Source organism: Komagataella phaffii, chromosome 1, assembly GCF_000027005.1.
Source record: "Komagataella phaffii GS115 chromosome 1, complete sequence".
Taxonomy (NCBI): domain Eukaryota; kingdom Fungi; phylum Ascomycota; class Pichiomycetes; order Pichiales; family Pichiaceae; genus Komagataella; species Komagataella phaffii.
In genome coordinates this window covers 37,470-53,286 of record NC_012963.1, presented here as the reverse complement: position 1 = coordinate 53,286, position 15,817 = coordinate 37,470, and the positions used below count along the sequence as shown (strand labels likewise).

The window sequence follows — 15,817 nt, the reverse complement described above, 5'->3', positions numbered from 1 at the left end:
AATGAACTTGAAGTGATAAGTTTTCTTGACTGAAAAATCAAAGTATCATTGACGTTTCAAGGTACACACGGCGGGAAGGAGAGTCAATTGCTGCTTATCACGTGATCTGCGAAATCCACACTAAGGGCTTTCCAGATCAAGTCGAGATAGAGTCAAAAGGACATACAATACAATCAAGAATTTAAAACCAATTTAATTAAACAATAAAATCAAAGCCCATCGACCACAATTATTCTTTCACGGCTTCTTCGTAATCAGGAGGCAATCCGGTGTACAATAATGTTCCATCATCCTGGATCTCAGCATTCTGGTCAGAAACTGTGACTCCATGTTCTCTTGCGGTCGAGACTGCAGTACGAGAAAGTCCGAAGGAGTCTCGTGGGATCCAGATCTGCGGCGGAGCGTCACGTACCAATGGTGATGTGTATCCAAACTCGACGGTTTGTGGATCGTAACGGACTCGCTTGTTCCATCTGACAGGGATGATCTTGCGGAGGGCCTCGAAAGATGAGTAGACGCGTGGCTTGAAGAATCGCTGCAGCGTTTTGGCATTTACTTTACCAGATTGATCTTCGTCATCTCTATTCAAAAATCCAACATGAGATTGGGTATCTGGCTGGATGCTTTCATTCTTCTCCGGAGATAAAATGGAGGACAGTGATCCAGATCCGGTACCTGTGCGTGCCGGACTCTCAATATCTTGCTTGATGTCCTTGTTAGACTTGGAAATCTTTTCGGTTTCAACAGGACCAGTAACTGGGGTCTCGGTGAAAAACTCCTTGCCGGTCTGGGAAATTTCTGATAACCCTTGATCTTTCATAGGATAGTGGAAACCACTGTCTCCTTGGGCGATATGAATCGCTGACAGGGGAACAGCATCAAACAACGGCTCAAACTTCCATCTCATGTATAAGTGAGCGGCCACAGTGACTGCCACCATCACAGCTTCTAGCACAACACATGCCCAGTTCTCGGGCATCACAAATAGGGCAATCAAAACGAACTCACCCAGATATATGCCAACAAACGTCTGGAAAAGAGCCTTAGGATAGTACCTTCCACGGGCATCTGCGCTGTGTTCCATGACGAACGTTAGGTTGTACATGTAAGCAATGTAAATTAGCGTCAATCCAATCACAATAAAAATTATAATGAGTGGAGAGACAATTGCATAACAAAGCACAATAACCAATAAAAGCTGGAAGATTGGGTAAATTGTTCCCCATCCCGGTTGTCCCAAGGTATTGTATCGATTCCACTTCTTACGTGGAGTTCCGTCAAGTGCCTTACCTAATACATGGTACAAAATAAGGCCAACAACCTGAGCCAAGACACCACTTGATATGGTCAGTCCTTGTAAAAGGGCATAGGCGATGTAAAAATTTGAAGACTTGGGAAGATTCTCTCCTAAAAGAGTCATGGCACTAGATGGGTCATCGATTATAGACTCTACAACAGAGGAAGCAGAGGATGCAAGGGTCGTCACCAAAAACACTTGAATAACTTGGAAGGCAAAATACCAAGACTGACACCACATCTCCACCCCTTGAACAGTCAAAATACCAGAAATTTTACCCATCTTCTTGATGAAAGGGGGTAATAATGACATTAAGACGGCCAAGGCCACAGTTGGAAGCAAACCAGTGATAATACCCATTAATACGTCTGGCATGTTGTTGATGAAGTCAAGCCAAGGCAACTTTGTAGTAAGATAATTGATGTTTGATATAGCACCAACTACAGCAACAGGAATGGCCCAAAAGATGAGGGTCAATGACAGCACAGTCTTTGCAAGTATAGCCTTAGAGTTACGAGCAACAAAACCGACTTGCAAGTTCTCCCAGATTATATCATCTGGAGCTACACCTGTAACTCTGCGGGACAACTTCAATTCCTTGTTATACGGAACAGCTTGGTAAGCACGCTGCAATTCCAGCTGAGTAGGAAATTCAATAAAGACTGAACCGACCATCTTTGCATCTTGCCAGTCGTTTTGAGCAGTTGCAAGCTCATCATTTAACTCAGATAGTCTCTTTGGGGCATAATCCAAGGTTGACACTTTCTTACCGATCAAAAATTTCAGACTGTGGGTTGGAAGTTTTCCCTCTTTGTAGTAGGTTTCGAACTGATCTGCTGGTTCTGGTAAAGCAGCTCCCTTCTTTGTGAGCTTCTTTCTGTCCTTAACCGCTTTTTTGATCGATTTCACCAGGGTGCTTTCGTAGGTTCCAGCAAGTTTGGTACGTTCCTTGACAACATCCTCGAGCTCCTTATGGTCTCTAGCGTACCAAACATGGTTGGCGGCAGGAAATACTGTTCTTAGCTCTCCCTCGGACAACAGACTCTCAGGGACGTTATCCAGGAGCAGAGTTCTCGATGACAGCAACGAATCATATCTCGGACTTACCTGCAAGGCATGTCTAAATGAAACATAGTACACCAATTCTTTGTAAATGGTGTATATACAGAACCCGAACAACACCCACGAGAGGAATACGTGAGCAAACACTCTCCATTTATAGGTATTATTCGAATAGGAAAGAATATCTAGTCCTTCCTGGCCACCTCCTCCAGTGGCATTAATTGGGAATAAAATTGGCCAAATCAAGAGGCCGGTAAGGGTAAAAACGATGATAAACACACGGAGGTATCTCAAGAAGAAGAACCCATCAGGGCCACATTTCTCAACATAGAAGCTGGTTGGCTGTTTCCACAAGAACGAAACCCAGCCAAATACTCCTGAGGGTTGCTCCTCGACCTGTAGTTCCCCCGGCACTGTATCCACAACATGACGAGGTTGATAAATTCTTGACTGTTTAGGCTTGAGCACAATAAACAGTGAAACAAAAATAGAAAAGATGACCACGTTCACCACCAGCGTTGAAACAAACGCCGATACCGAAGATCCTTGAGTGGTGGTTTCGGACATTCTTATGGGTCAAAAAAGCTAGTACTATAGGGAACTGTAAGGGGGGGGTAGAAAGCGAAGAACTCAGAGCTTGATCGTTTTCTTATACACGCAGAGATGGATTGACCGATGGGAAATAAGCGCGAAGATCCAGATGGGGAAGGTTTTCAGGTACCAATCTGTATGACATTGCTATTCAGTAGCAGCAATGTACCAATTTCGCGCATTTTGTTTCTACTAGTGACTGAGGCTATATCCATTTAGTGGAGGTTAAATGTGAGCGAAGAAAAGTTTTTGCTAGGTGCCGTTCGTGCAACTGTTCCATTAGGGCAAATAGTTACATTCCGCAATAAGCAAGGATGACGAGGAGCAAGCGTAAAAGAATTTCGTGAAGGCCAAAGCTGAATAAAATTGCTATGGCGGTAAAATGATCTAGAATCATATTCTGCATATGCAAATAATAAAGTTACATCATAAGGGGGTTTACTGAAACTGTTATCAACAACCATCCCATATCGGCTGGTGCGAGACAAGGTTTCATATGCGTCTACATCTTCCATCTCCCTATTTATTCTGTGGGAGACATCCAACATCGAGCAGAGTGTTTTCATGCTTCGGGTTCTCAGCATTCACGGATGGCTGGCATCAACAATGCTTTACATAAGCATATCTTATCATCAGTCGCGCCCGCCCATCAAACATACCACCCTCGTGGACGACCAATAAAACTAATCTTCAACTCACTACCACAAAGCTCTTCGATAATTAAGCACAGACTGTGCATGCTACGTTCACTACAATGAAGTTCATTGATGAAATTGATATAGAGCTGGTTAACCAGGCTCTCTGTTTTGAAACTCCTGACTATTCGGTTCGTGGCGGTTGCGATTTGTTCACGACGAAGCCTGTGGGGTCGGACAAGAAACTATATAAAACGATTGATAAGCATCTAGATGACATATTGCAGGAAAGCTTGAATTGGAACATGTCTCACTCTCCGCCCACAGCTTCCAGGATAACCGACAATGTTGATTTTCAGACGCGGTTTAGCCGGAGGGCCTCCTCATCTAGTATTGTGAAACCAACTTTGAAAAGAAAGTCTTTCAACCACCACCAAGCAACTACATTGAGTAAGTCTTTGGAGAATATTGACATAAACGAAAGCGCGCTGTATGACGAGGAGACCCCATTTGGTCCCATAACTTCCACACATAGCAGAAAAATCTTTTCGTACCTAATAGGAATACTGAACGCGTCGTATCCCGACCATGACTTTAGTTCATTGACGCCGGACTACTTCACAGCAGTTGACTCTGCAAATTCCATGATGAACCGTTTCAACTCAATTGTATTGTCTTTGGGCTATAAGGATCAGATAGACGATGGTGATAAGGATATTAACTGGATTTGGGAGACTATCAATTCCCATATGGACATTCAAGACTGCTCCATTTACGCGTTGGAACCCAAGGATGGAGTTTTGGCTGACTTAGAGCCTAATACGCTATGGTGTTTAATGTGGTTCATCTTTAATAAGAAACGGAAACGGGTCGCGTTCCTGCATCTCAAGGCCACTATTAAGAACAAATACTCCCCTCCCATGCGAAGAAATTCCAAAGTAAGCACTCTAGACGAAGTTAGTGGGAACTTCAATCTAAACGATGAAGAATATGATCTCACTTACGACGATGACGATCCTAATCAAGAAGATCCTGATGTATTTATTGAAGAGGATGATGATGAGGATGACAACAACACTATTGTTGCGGAAGACCTGCAGGTTAGTTAACCACCCCCCTTATACCACCTTTCCAGATCTCAAATCTTTGGACCTTATCACTTGAATACCCGTTGAATGGACTGAAACAAAGTCTGCACCATCTCTCTGTTGCCCAATTCCCTTCATTCATCATTCGGTTTTCTTTTAGCTGATCGATGTTTTTAAAGTCTGATAATCCTAAATCAAAAGCCATGCTATCGATTAAATTTTCATCAATTATCGGTCTGCTGTTTTTGAACAACACAATGCGCACATCAATTAATGTATTCCATAAATACCCAAGAGCAGGAATTTTGGTCTCTTTTAATTTAGTAACTTCATTCCCAAATAGATACTCATGCTTGTCTAGTTTGATCTGTTCTGTGAATGATAATTCATCTTGAAGAGTGAAATTTCTCTCGTCAGTGTCCGTATCCTCTTTGGTGCCGTCATCTTCCTCATCTGCAAAGTCCTCTTCAGTCATACTTGAGAAATCTCTTTTTCTGCTACTTGACGTGAACGAAGCGTCTGCGTCTCCATCATCATCCTGATAGTTTTGTCTATACAGGATAGTTTCGTTGGACCAGCCGCTCATCCAGCCCAGTTGATAATCTAGGGCAAGTCGATCATTACTAATGAGTTTAGTAATAGGCTTGTCACTGACTTGGTTGCTAAAAACAATGCAAACCTCATACTGTTTTGCCAGCCGTTTCAAATGTCTGCTCAAGTCGTAAAGATAAGTATTCCGAGCCATTGACTCTTGGTATGATCGGTTTTCGAATTCCACTCTTACATGATGCGAAATGCTATCTATGCAGATCAGTTTCACCTTTCCTGATTCTTTCTCTAGTAAAGCTGGAAGCTGTACAAAAATAATGTGGTCTTGCGTTTCTAAATCTGAACACTGAATTTGCAAGACATTTGAGGTTGACGGATACAGATCCGAATCAGCAATTCCATTGGTTGTCATGATATTTCCATAATAGTCACACATTTCACTTAACCGTCTAGTTTCCATATACCCCTCTGTGGAAACATAAACAGCTTTGCACTCGTTAGTTCGTTCAGACTCTGGCGCCTCTAGGTCGGCCCCTAAGCCTCCAAGTTGAATCGGTAACTGCACTGTAAGACAAAATTGCATCAGGAAATGAGATTTGCCGCATGAACTGCCTCCTGTCACTTCTATCAGATAACCCAAGGGCAAAACGACGTTATCGTCATACTCTCCCCGTAGATAGTAATCCAATAATTCATCTCCCGTGGTAAAAGATAAATCATTCAGCTTCAGTGTTTGCTCTTGGAGCATTGATGTGTTCAAGTTCACCAAGTTGGACTCAATTTGCGAGTTCAATTCCTTCATCAAGAGACTTCTAAATACTATCAGTTCATTCAGCGATATAGTCAGTTTTCCCCCTGTCAAATTGGAGACACGTTTGTGTATGTCTTGTGGGGAGGAAATGACTATATCAGAAGTAAGTATCCACGCCTTAGTCAGCACCGTCAGCAAAGGCTCAAATCGTTCGTTCAACAAAAGTTCTGAGCTCGGACATTGCTCATACAGATCCATAACTATCAGCTGATCTGAAAAGACACTGGAAGGTGAAACCAAAGCGTGTTATACCAAGAGGTTCCTGGTGGAAGGATATCGAGTAGACATCCGAAGGTGAATTAAATCGAGCACAGATAATGGAACTTCCGAAATCTTCCTTAGCAATAATTATCCTCTATATTAAATATCGTAATTTTAGTCAACCTCCTTAAATAAACAAACTATACAAAATGAACGGCGAGTTCAGAGTCCTCCAATCACCATGGTCTTGATGTTGATGTAATCGTTGACACCGTACTTGGAACCCTCTCTACCAAAACCGGAGTGCTTAATACCACCAAATGGTACAGCGGCCTCAGAGATGGCACCAGTATTGATACCAACCATACCACATTCGATTTGCTCACCCAATCTAAAGATTCGTGAGTAGTTGTTGGTGAAAAAGTAGCCAGCAAGACCAAATTCTGTGTCGTTTGCCCATTCTAGTACTTGCTCCTCGGAGCTGAACTTTATGAGAGGAACCAATGGTCCAAATGTTTCCTCGTGTGCAACTGCCATCTCTTGGGTCACATCGCCAATGACGGTCAAATCATGGAAATTTGGCCCCAAATCGGTTCTTACTTTACCACCTAACAAAAGAGTGGCTCCTTTGTCCAAACAGTCCTTAACATGTTGTTGAACTTTATCAACAGCTCTACTGTGGACGAGAGGTCCGTGTGTAGTGCCTTCTGTAAGACCATTGCCCAGTTTGCATTTCTTTACCTTTGCAACCAATTTTTCTGTAAATTCATCGTAAATTGACTCATGGATGTACAATCTGTTGGCACACACACAGGTTTGCCCTGATTGTCTCAATTTAGATATCAAAGCCCCTTCTACAGCCTTGTCAATGTCTGCATCTTCAAAAACGATGAATGGAGCGTTACCACCGAGCTCAAACGAAAGCTTCTTCAAAGTCTTAGCGGATTGAGTCATCAAGACACTTCCAACTCCAGTAGAACCAGTGAAGGACACTTTTTTAATGGTGTCATCCTCACAGAAAAGTTCTCCTATAGACTTCGTAGTCGCATGGTCCACAGGCAAGATGTTGAAAACACCCTTAGGCAATCCAGCTTCGTGTGCCAAATATGCCATGGCAAGGGCTGACAATGGAGTCTCAGATGCAGGCTTGACCACAGCGGTACAACCGGTTGCAATGGCAGCTCCAACCTTCCTGGAAATCATAGCAAGAGGGAAATTCCACGGAGTCAAGATTCCCACAACACCAACAGGTTGCTTCACAGTGATGATTCTGTTTGAGGGGATGTTGGAGGGGATTACATCTCCCGTTAAACGTTGTGCCTCTTCACCAAACCATTGATAGAAGGAAGCGGCATATTTGACCTCACCGGCGGAATCAGCGACCGGTTTTCCGTTCTCTAGAGAGCAAATGATAGCCAAGTCATCGACATTGTCCATTAGCAAATGGTACATCTTGTTTAGGATATCTGCTCTGTAACGGGCAGTGGTGGTTTTAAAACTTTTGAAAGCATCCGAAGAACTCTTTATGGCTTTGTGGGCATCATCAACAGTCAAATTGGACACCTTGAGTAATAAGTCATCGGTTGCAGGGTTGGTGACATCAAATGTAGAAGTGCTATCGCCTACCCATTTGCCGTCAATGAAACCCTGGGTTCTCAGGAGGTTGACATTCTTGATGCCGTATGTGCTTGCTAAGGAACTAATGGACATTTTGGCAGCTTTACTGAGAGAATTCATCTACCAGGGCTTTTCTTAACTTATATATCCTGGGGAATTTTGATACTAGATAGGGCAAACTGAAATAGCAAAAGAAAGCCGCGCGGCATATATGGCGGATTGCCATATTGAGAGAGCAAACTCTGAGGCTGGTAGGAAAGAAGAGAATACAAAAGAGGGCTAGAACAGCCAAAAGAATCTAACTGTTAGCATTACCAGACTGCGTTTGGATGTCAATTGGTATAATGAGTATTATCAAGTGATTCCGAGCTAATTGACGGTCCCAGATGGAAGACAAGCCAGGGTACCACTAGATGAATCAATCGTTCTCTATTGACCACGTTGAAGACAGAAGAGCAATGAGCAATAGAAGCCAAGGACACTATAGAGCATATATCCCAACTTGCATTACAGACTGGATTGTTTTTCCAAGCACAGCACTTAACCGTTGGAAACCCCCATAATGTCTTCCTGCTATCTCCACCGATGTCATAGTGGAAACAATAGGAGAAGCGCGACTTTTAAGCTGAAACCTCCAGTCTTGCAAAACACAAATCCTGAAGCGTTGTATCCCGTCGTGTATGCACCACTAAACTCTGAACCGTGCTGTCGGCGAAATGCGCCGGCTCTCCAGACAGTTAACATGCCATGGAGGAAATGTTCTGAAACAAAGTAACCCCACTATCTATACCTTGTTTCGAACCTTGTTTTGAAGTGACAGGAGATAATGTTACTTTGTACGCTTATCAGCAATTCTAGTAGAAGAGTTGTAGAGATCTTTTGTGATCTAATTCGGGTATTTCCATATCTGATAAGACGTTCCAGTATTTTTTTTTTTTACTTTTTTTTTTAGGTTCAAATCCTCCAATCTCTTATCTATGATTAATGTCCCATGCAAGAAATAAAAATTCTTCATGCGCTCCACCATCTTAACCCTTCCTTTTACCTCAGAAGACTTTGTGTACCTTTCTTCCTTACTTTACCATGTCAAGAGCTATATCCTCTACCAAGGTGGTCATCGATGAACAGGTCATCCCTGCCACGATAATCTTCTCTCTTCACAATGGTAAAATAATTGAGATAATCAACAAGGTCCTATCTCCGACGGACCCGCTACTCCAGGCGTACAATGTTTTACCCTCAGACTATCGAAATCTGACACCCTTGGTGATCTTGCCCGGACTGGTCGATGCCCACGTACATCTGAACGAGCCAGGAAGGACGGAGTGGGAAGGCTTTGCAACAGGGACGCAGTCGGCTGCTTCGGGAGGTGTGACTACCGTGGTAGATATGCCTTTGAATGCGATCCCACCCACCACAACCGTGTTGAACCTGAATCTGAAGATCGCAGCGGCACAGGGCCAGTGTTGGTGCGACGTAGGTTTCTGGGGTGGTCTCGTACCCGACAATATAGAGGATTTGGTGCCTCTGGTTCATGCCGGTGTTCGTGGCTTCAAAGGATTCCTGCTTGATTCGGGTGTGGAAGAGTTTCCGGCCATCACGATCGGATACATTGAAAAAGCCATGGAGAAGGTCTCGGGTCTGCACACGATATTGATGTTCCACGATGAGATGCAGCCATGTGCCTCAATTTCTTCTCCAAAAGGAGCCGATAGGATTCAAAACGTTGACAGCGTAACTGGTGATTCCGATTCCAGCTCCGTTTCGTTGGAATCTGGATTCAGCTCCGGAACCAAGCTGACCACCCCTGCTTCTACAAATGTATCCAATACCCCAAAATCTTGCTCAGATCTACTTCACGATGACATTGAAAAGTTAGACCTAGGAATGTCACAGTCCTTTATTAAACGGGCTCCCGCTCCAGTCAAAGATCTTCTTAGAAAGGCCGTGCAGCCAAGCGCCAAGGAAGAAGATCATTCTCATTGCAAGCTCCCCCATGTCCACGCTCGTTCAATCAATCATTCGGTATTGACAGATTCACAGGCCAAAGCTCTGGCTAAATCGCCTTACCTGGCTTCGTCAGAGCCAATCTATGGCCGTGCCGCAAGGTTGGCCAAGTCTCCAGAACTCAAACCATTCACCAACGAATACTATCAGGAACGTGAACGAGAACTAGAGTTAGAGAGGAAAGCCCGTCACGGTCAATTCGTCATATACGATGAAGATTCAGACGAGTACAATGCGAAATCCCCATTAGCAATTGCAGCAGTTGAAGACTCTGTGCTGGAGACTGTCGATTCCAGAGCATACGCTTCGTTTTTGGCATCCAGACCAGACTCTTTTGAAACTACCGCAATTGGAGAGATCATCGCTTGCGCTCAAAAGAACCCCACAGTTCCTTTACATATTGTCCATCTGGCAACCCATGAGGCCGTTCCACTGTTACGTGCTGCCATTGAAGATGGATTGAAAATAACCGCTGAAACCTGCTTCCATTACTTAATGTTTGCCGCCGAGAACATTCCCGATGGTCACACTGAGTTCAAGTGCTGTCCACCTATTAGAACAGAATCCAACAGACAGCTTCTTTGGCAGGCTTTACGCAAGAACGTCATTACCACCGTAGTTTCGGATCATTCTCCTTGCACGCCGGACTTGAAAGACCTAGGTAATGGTGACTTCTTTGCTGCCTGGGGAGGAATTGCATCGGTCGGTTTAGGATTACCTATCTTGTGGACAGAAGGTCGCAAACTGGATGAGCCTATTTCCTTCACAGAAATTGCGAAATGGACTTCGCTGAACACTGCCAAGCAGGCTGGATTACATCATCGCAAGGGTCGCATAGCTGTTGGTTATGATGCTGATTTTGCTGTTTTCGATCCTGATATTGAGTATACTGTGGAGACTGCGAAAACTTTCTTCAAAAACAAACTCACAGCCTACAATGGTGTCAATTTTAGCGGCAGAGTTGTGGAGACAATTCTTAGGGGTAACTCGGTCTACGCTCTTGGTAAGGGGGTATCTACCATCCCAATGGGAGATTTGCTTTTGGAACCAAGATTCCATTGATTTCTTTTTTCCTCTATATATGAATCCTGTAACATATTACATTCCTACTATACAGCTATATACTTTTTAAACGTTGTACCGTGCCTGAAGCAAATCTCTCTCTTGCTGGTCTAAAGCAGACACTATCACGTTCCATTCAGAACCGAAGTAAGCGCTGAATCCATTCAACAAAGTGAAAAACATTCTATAGAGTTCTTCACTAGGAGATTCGTAGTATAACACACAGCGGAGAAAATTAGTGAGTCCTGCTAATCCGGCCTGTCTATTCGATATGACCAAGTTCCTGGGATCAACTGATAATATCCTGCACATTCCAATAAAAGATGTTTCTTTTTCTTCGTTCTCCTCCAAGTATAGCATAAGTTTACACCATTGATTGATGAAATCATTAGCATAGGGAGCAAGAGCTTCGTTGGAAGAGATTCCCATGCGGCCGATGGTAATTGCAGCATTTTCAAGGACAGTACTCTGCATATCTGAAGCTTCTAAGAGTGGAATCAACAGCGAGACAAAACTAGGAAGATATGGCGTTATTTCCTCCTTGGAAAGTCGCATAGAAATTTCACCCAAAGCCCAAGTGGCATTATTACAAACAGCGTTACTGTTGTAGTTACGGTGTTTGATTTCATTGTCAATGCAGATCATGACTTGATGCAAGTATGGTTTGACTATGTCATTCAGCAAAAAAATAGACAAGTCTCCAAGCAGTGCAAATGCGGATTGACGGACGTCGTCAAAAGAATCCTCAAAACAGATCAGCAGCAAATGCATCAAGTTCCTTTCGTTGCTATTGAACTGCTTAATGAGCTCAGCACTATGAGTAGTCAATCCCTGAACCAAACCGTCAATCAAATCGATGGATGTGACTATAAAATCTTTCTCTGGCGGAGTTATCAGCTCACTAGTCTGACATCTTTGGTCTTGTTCAACACAGGTTTGCAATATGTTGATAGCTCTCTCGTACACAGGAACAGCATACTGAGCAAATGATTCTCCTAAAGACGCAGCAACTGTGGACATACACTCTAACAATGGCCATAGGTCTTGGTCATCATCGCTGAATTGTTGCCATTTTTCAATAAGAGGAGGAAGAAGTAAACTGATATAGCCTTCGTTTGCCTGAATCATTTCACCTGCCTTCTCCACAAAAGTTTGCACAGCATCATAGAGGATGATCAAATTTTTCCTCTGGTAAGTCTTGAAACATTGCTGGAAGTGGTACAAAAGAGGCTCAACTAGTGGCGTAATCATTGATTGGTCTGTAGCTTCAACAAAATTGGCCAAGGACGAACAAGCACTTTCCTGAACAACCTTTTTATTATCAAGAGCACAAGTCATTATAGCTTGGAAGGTGGGCAAAAAGTAAGCTCCATATCTTCCTCCAGATCCAGCCTCAGTACAAACCCATTGGGCATATCTTCCAAGAGTCCAGCAAGTAATCTGACGGACACGGGGTTGCGGAGCCTTCAACTTCTCAACGAAAAATGGTATTAATTCAGGTAATTGAGGTTTTGCAAGGTCAATACAACCGTCTGCAATGGCACCTAAAGCAAGCAACGAAGCCTCAACGACAGGCCATTCCGGAGACATTATACGCTCCCTGACAATAGGGAAAACAATATCTAACACCTCTTGGGGGAAGTTGGTGGCCAGTACATCAAGTGTAGCAGCAGCACACTTTCTGAGGTTCCACTCAGATAGATCTGATCCATCATCGTCATCACTGTCGTCCTCAGAATCATTGTTGTCTTCTAACTGGCTGGTATCTCTCTCCTTTTTCGAAGAAGTAGCACGGTTGCTGTTTTTACTTTTGGCCATCTGTGGCTTGATATCTTCATCTCTATCAGCTTCAGTGGCATCATCTTTTGCATCTTGATTCTCAATCAAAAAGATATCTAATTCTGAGTATGCCATCTTGCTAAGCAGAGTGGGGATAATCTGTGGTAACTTTTTAACCAACAAGGATTCATCCAACAACGAAGTGGAGAGGCCGAGAAGAAATTCACAAGCTTCCAGGGCTACTTCTTCATCCTGATCATTTACAGAGTGTAGACAGTAGTTTATTACGCCGTCCAAGTGAGGCTGAAGTTTTATCTGATCTGCGTCTAAGATGTCCACGAAAGCAGTACAGATACTTCTTCTAACACTGCCATCCTGGTCAGTAGCTAAAACAAACAATTTCTGCATGTATTCATCCAAGCGACTCATGATAGCAGAACTTTTAATCAATAAAAAGAGATTAATACAAGTGACACTTTTGGCCCTAACGCGTGGAATTGGAGAGTTCATGAGCTGTAATAGCCTAGGAACTATAAACTCGGAAGGTGTCTCACCATTGTAGCTTTTGTCTAGATCCACCGAGGAATCCTCGCAGATCTTGGCTAAAGCGTTAATGGCTCCCTCTTGAGCTTTTTCTTGTCCCTCACTAGAGGCAAGATCTAGCAGCTGGACAAGGACTTGTGGCCAGCCTTTGACTCCGAACAGGGAAAATAGAGATGTGACAACATTACCAGTAATGTTTCTCACTAAAGAGTCACTATCCACTAGACCCTTGAGTATCTCATTCAAAATGTGGTGTTTAACACTATCTGGCTTTTCGGCAAATTCTTTGAGCATGATACTATTCTTTAGGGTTAGCCCAGCCGATGCCCTAATCTGAGAGTCTGTGCCATTATTGCTTAGGAGTATGTGCAGTAGATAATTCTCAAAGTCGGGTTGTTGACGCGCTTGCGTCAGGGCCTCGGTAGCCTCTGCAATGATACTTTGAGAACCAGAAACAGTCCCATTCAATATCAACTGAAGCTGTTCGACAGCCTGTGGATCGGGGGTCCAATATGACATTTTGGCAGTTCAATATGTTGTTGAAAAAGAAAGTTCGACAGCCACAACAAGAAAACTGTCTATCAATACTATAGTTGTGTCACTTTAGACTTTCACCCAAAACTGATACCGAAACAAAGTTAGCCCTTAACGACTGACAGTTTATTGATTATACCTATCAAAAAAAAAATCTGAAGTAAGAAAAAAAATTATAAAAAAATATTAGTCGCGAAAGATGAGGTAGATGGAATTCGCGGAGAGTCCAGTTACTTAACTAGGCGCCGCGCATGCCGTTCAAAGAAGCACCTTCCATATAAATAGATCGACCCAGGAGCTGTCGGTTTGAAGGCTGACGTTGACCACTAGGGAGTAACTGTGTATTTACTCGGTTAGACATCCACGTTCAATGCGGGATGTTTAGCGCAGAATCTAGAGAGGCTTCATCGTGACTGTCACCCCCCACCTTTCTATCATATTCGACTTTGGTGTAAAATCCATGTTAATACTAGATCGCTTTCTTGAAGTATCAACTCTTATTGTTTTCTGATGCCCAATAGATTGACCTCATGCTGAATGATACGGTAATCGTCACCATCGATTCACTACCAACGACCACCAGAAAAGAAGATGCCTGGAATTATTACTCAAGCTTGATGCCATACTTCAATCGAAAAAATATTGCAGCACCTGAGTTTCGCGTATGGTCTCCCACTACACTACTCGGTCAGGCTCTTAGCAGCTTAACTACGGTTGATCGGACGGGAAACGGTGCTTTCTGCTAGATATGGCCGCAACGGTACTTTATTTTTTCCTTTATATATGTAGGAATACTGCCTTAAATAGAAAGCTTTGAACGGTACCTATTTCATATAGTCCAAACCTGGTTGACTACAGCCAGGCTTCAAACAGTGTAGACTGTTTTCTAGCAGTGTTGTAAACGTCTTTAGAGTAATTTTTAATGATACAGTTCAAGTCTGATGTCTCAACTGTTGAAGCCACAGCGATAACTTGAGTTAATATCACGACAACTTTGAAGTTTTCTAGTGATGCCTACTTATCAGTAATGCCTTTCCATTGTGCCCCGAAGATAACAAATCAACCTCGTCTAGAACATCTGGCCAATCAAGAGCAATCAAATTGTTCTACCCCACAATGTTGAGGTGCCAAATTCATAATTTAGGTTGTCTCCCAGCCTCATTTGCTGATAAAGAACACTTCGCATGCATAGGCACGCTGTCATCTACAGAAAGATAGCCAACTGGTACCTGGTTATCTAAACTGGGCTTATAGAGTAATCACGAGAATGCTGCAATTTAGGGGCAACGATGAAATTGGTTTTGGGGTCTTTTCCGGGAAAATCCGATTTTGGAACATAATTTTTCTAAGATAAGAGATACGAACCGTGGACCGCTTTGTCTTTTCACGGATCAAATAAATTCACGGATATAATTGACACATTCACAGCCTCCTTAGATATCATAGTTCCTTCATAGGCTCCTGATAAATCGGAAGTTTTCGGAGCGATAAACACTCTTATCTGTAATTCAGTATCAACGAATAGGGTCTCAACTCGTTTCTGGAACAGAAGATCGGAGTGAATTCCCAGTAGATAAGAAACAGACCCATTGAATACTTCGGATATCTTTAAACATCCAGCACCTATCACTTGATATTCGCATTTTTGATAGGCGCAGAAGTTTAAATCATCTAAGGGAGCGTATCCATGCATGCTTCGTGCAGTGTAAATATGAGAACCGTTTAGTACGACAAATATGCTCAAGGGCCAGATTACACAATTATGAATTTGTTCTGTTTACCGGCAGATTAGTAACCTATCCTAACTTGGGTAAACGGGTGAGCAATTGAGTCAAAAGAGTGTTACACACAAATTGGCACCGCTTTCCGACTTTCTTTGGCTGTAGATGAATGTTGTGATAGATGCTGATTCCAGAGGATTAAGGGCTGTATTGCAAACTTGTAACCTGCACGGCCAGTTCATATAATTATAGGTCTACGAATTCTTAATTGCACGTTTTTAGGGTGGTTATATAAAACTTAACTACCAAGTCCGGGGTAA

At 43.0% G+C, this 15,817-nt stretch overlaps 8 protein-coding genes across 8 annotated transcripts; 3 read left to right on the top strand and 5 right to left on the bottom strand.

The window, feature by feature from the left end:
- Positions 1 to 229: 229 nt before the first annotated feature.
- Positions 230 to 2,926, bottom strand: PAS_chr1-3_0027 (uncharacterized protein; the record flags this gene model as incomplete). Its single annotated transcript, XM_002489318.1, has 1 exon — positions 230 to 2,926. The coding sequence occupies one exon, from the start codon at positions 2,924 to 2,926 to the stop codon at positions 230 to 232; it is 2,697 nt and encodes an 898-aa protein (XP_002489363.1).
- Positions 2,927 to 3,704: 778 nt separating this feature from the next.
- PAS_chr1-3_0026 (Negative regulator of RNA polymerase III) lies at positions 3,705 to 4,694 on the top strand (the record flags this gene model as incomplete). Its single annotated transcript, XM_002489317.1, has 1 exon — positions 3,705 to 4,694. One exon carries the CDS (start codon positions 3,705 to 3,707, stop codon positions 4,692 to 4,694), a length of 990 nt encoding a protein of 329 aa, XP_002489362.1.
- On the bottom strand, positions 4,687 to 6,231 carry PAS_chr1-3_0025 (Protein that stimulates strand exchange by stabilizing the binding of Rad51p to single-stranded DNA; the record flags this gene model as incomplete). The annotated part of the gene is made up of 1 exon (XM_002489316.1): positions 4,687 to 6,231. One exon carries the CDS (start codon positions 6,229 to 6,231, stop codon positions 4,687 to 4,689), a length of 1,545 nt encoding a protein of 514 aa, XP_002489361.1.
- A 225-nt stretch (positions 6,232 to 6,456) lies between these two features.
- PAS_chr1-3_0024 (Succinate semialdehyde dehydrogenase) lies at positions 6,457 to 7,971 on the bottom strand (the record flags this gene model as incomplete). Its single annotated transcript, XM_002489315.1, has 1 exon — positions 6,457 to 7,971. One exon carries the CDS (start codon positions 7,969 to 7,971, stop codon positions 6,457 to 6,459), a length of 1,515 nt encoding a protein of 504 aa, XP_002489360.1.
- A 963-nt stretch (positions 7,972 to 8,934) lies between these two features.
- On the top strand, positions 8,935 to 10,920 carry PAS_chr1-3_0023 (Allantoinase, converts allantoin to allantoate in the first step of allantoin degradation; the record flags this gene model as incomplete). Its single annotated transcript, XM_002489314.1, has 1 exon — positions 8,935 to 10,920. The coding sequence occupies one exon, from the start codon at positions 8,935 to 8,937 to the stop codon at positions 10,918 to 10,920; it is 1,986 nt and encodes a 661-aa protein (XP_002489359.1).
- A 66-nt stretch (positions 10,921 to 10,986) lies between these two features.
- PAS_chr1-3_0022 (Transportin, cytosolic karyopherin beta 2) lies at positions 10,987 to 13,761 on the bottom strand (the record flags this gene model as incomplete). The annotated part of the gene is made up of 1 exon (XM_002489313.1): positions 10,987 to 13,761. The coding sequence occupies one exon, from the start codon at positions 13,759 to 13,761 to the stop codon at positions 10,987 to 10,989; it is 2,775 nt and encodes a 924-aa protein (XP_002489358.1).
- Positions 13,762 to 14,306: 545 nt separating this feature from the next.
- On the top strand, positions 14,307 to 14,522 carry PAS_chr1-3_0021 (uncharacterized protein; the record flags this gene model as incomplete). The annotated part of the gene is made up of 1 exon (XM_002489312.1): positions 14,307 to 14,522. The coding sequence occupies one exon, from the start codon at positions 14,307 to 14,309 to the stop codon at positions 14,520 to 14,522; it is 216 nt and encodes a 71-aa protein (XP_002489357.1).
- Positions 14,523 to 15,160: 638 nt separating this feature from the next.
- Positions 15,161 to 15,469, bottom strand: PAS_chr1-3_0290 (uncharacterized protein; the record flags this gene model as incomplete). Its single annotated transcript, XM_002489311.1, has 1 exon — positions 15,161 to 15,469. One exon carries the CDS (start codon positions 15,467 to 15,469, stop codon positions 15,161 to 15,163), a length of 309 nt encoding a protein of 102 aa, XP_002489356.1.
- Between the last annotated feature and the right edge of the window lie 348 nt (positions 15,470 to 15,817).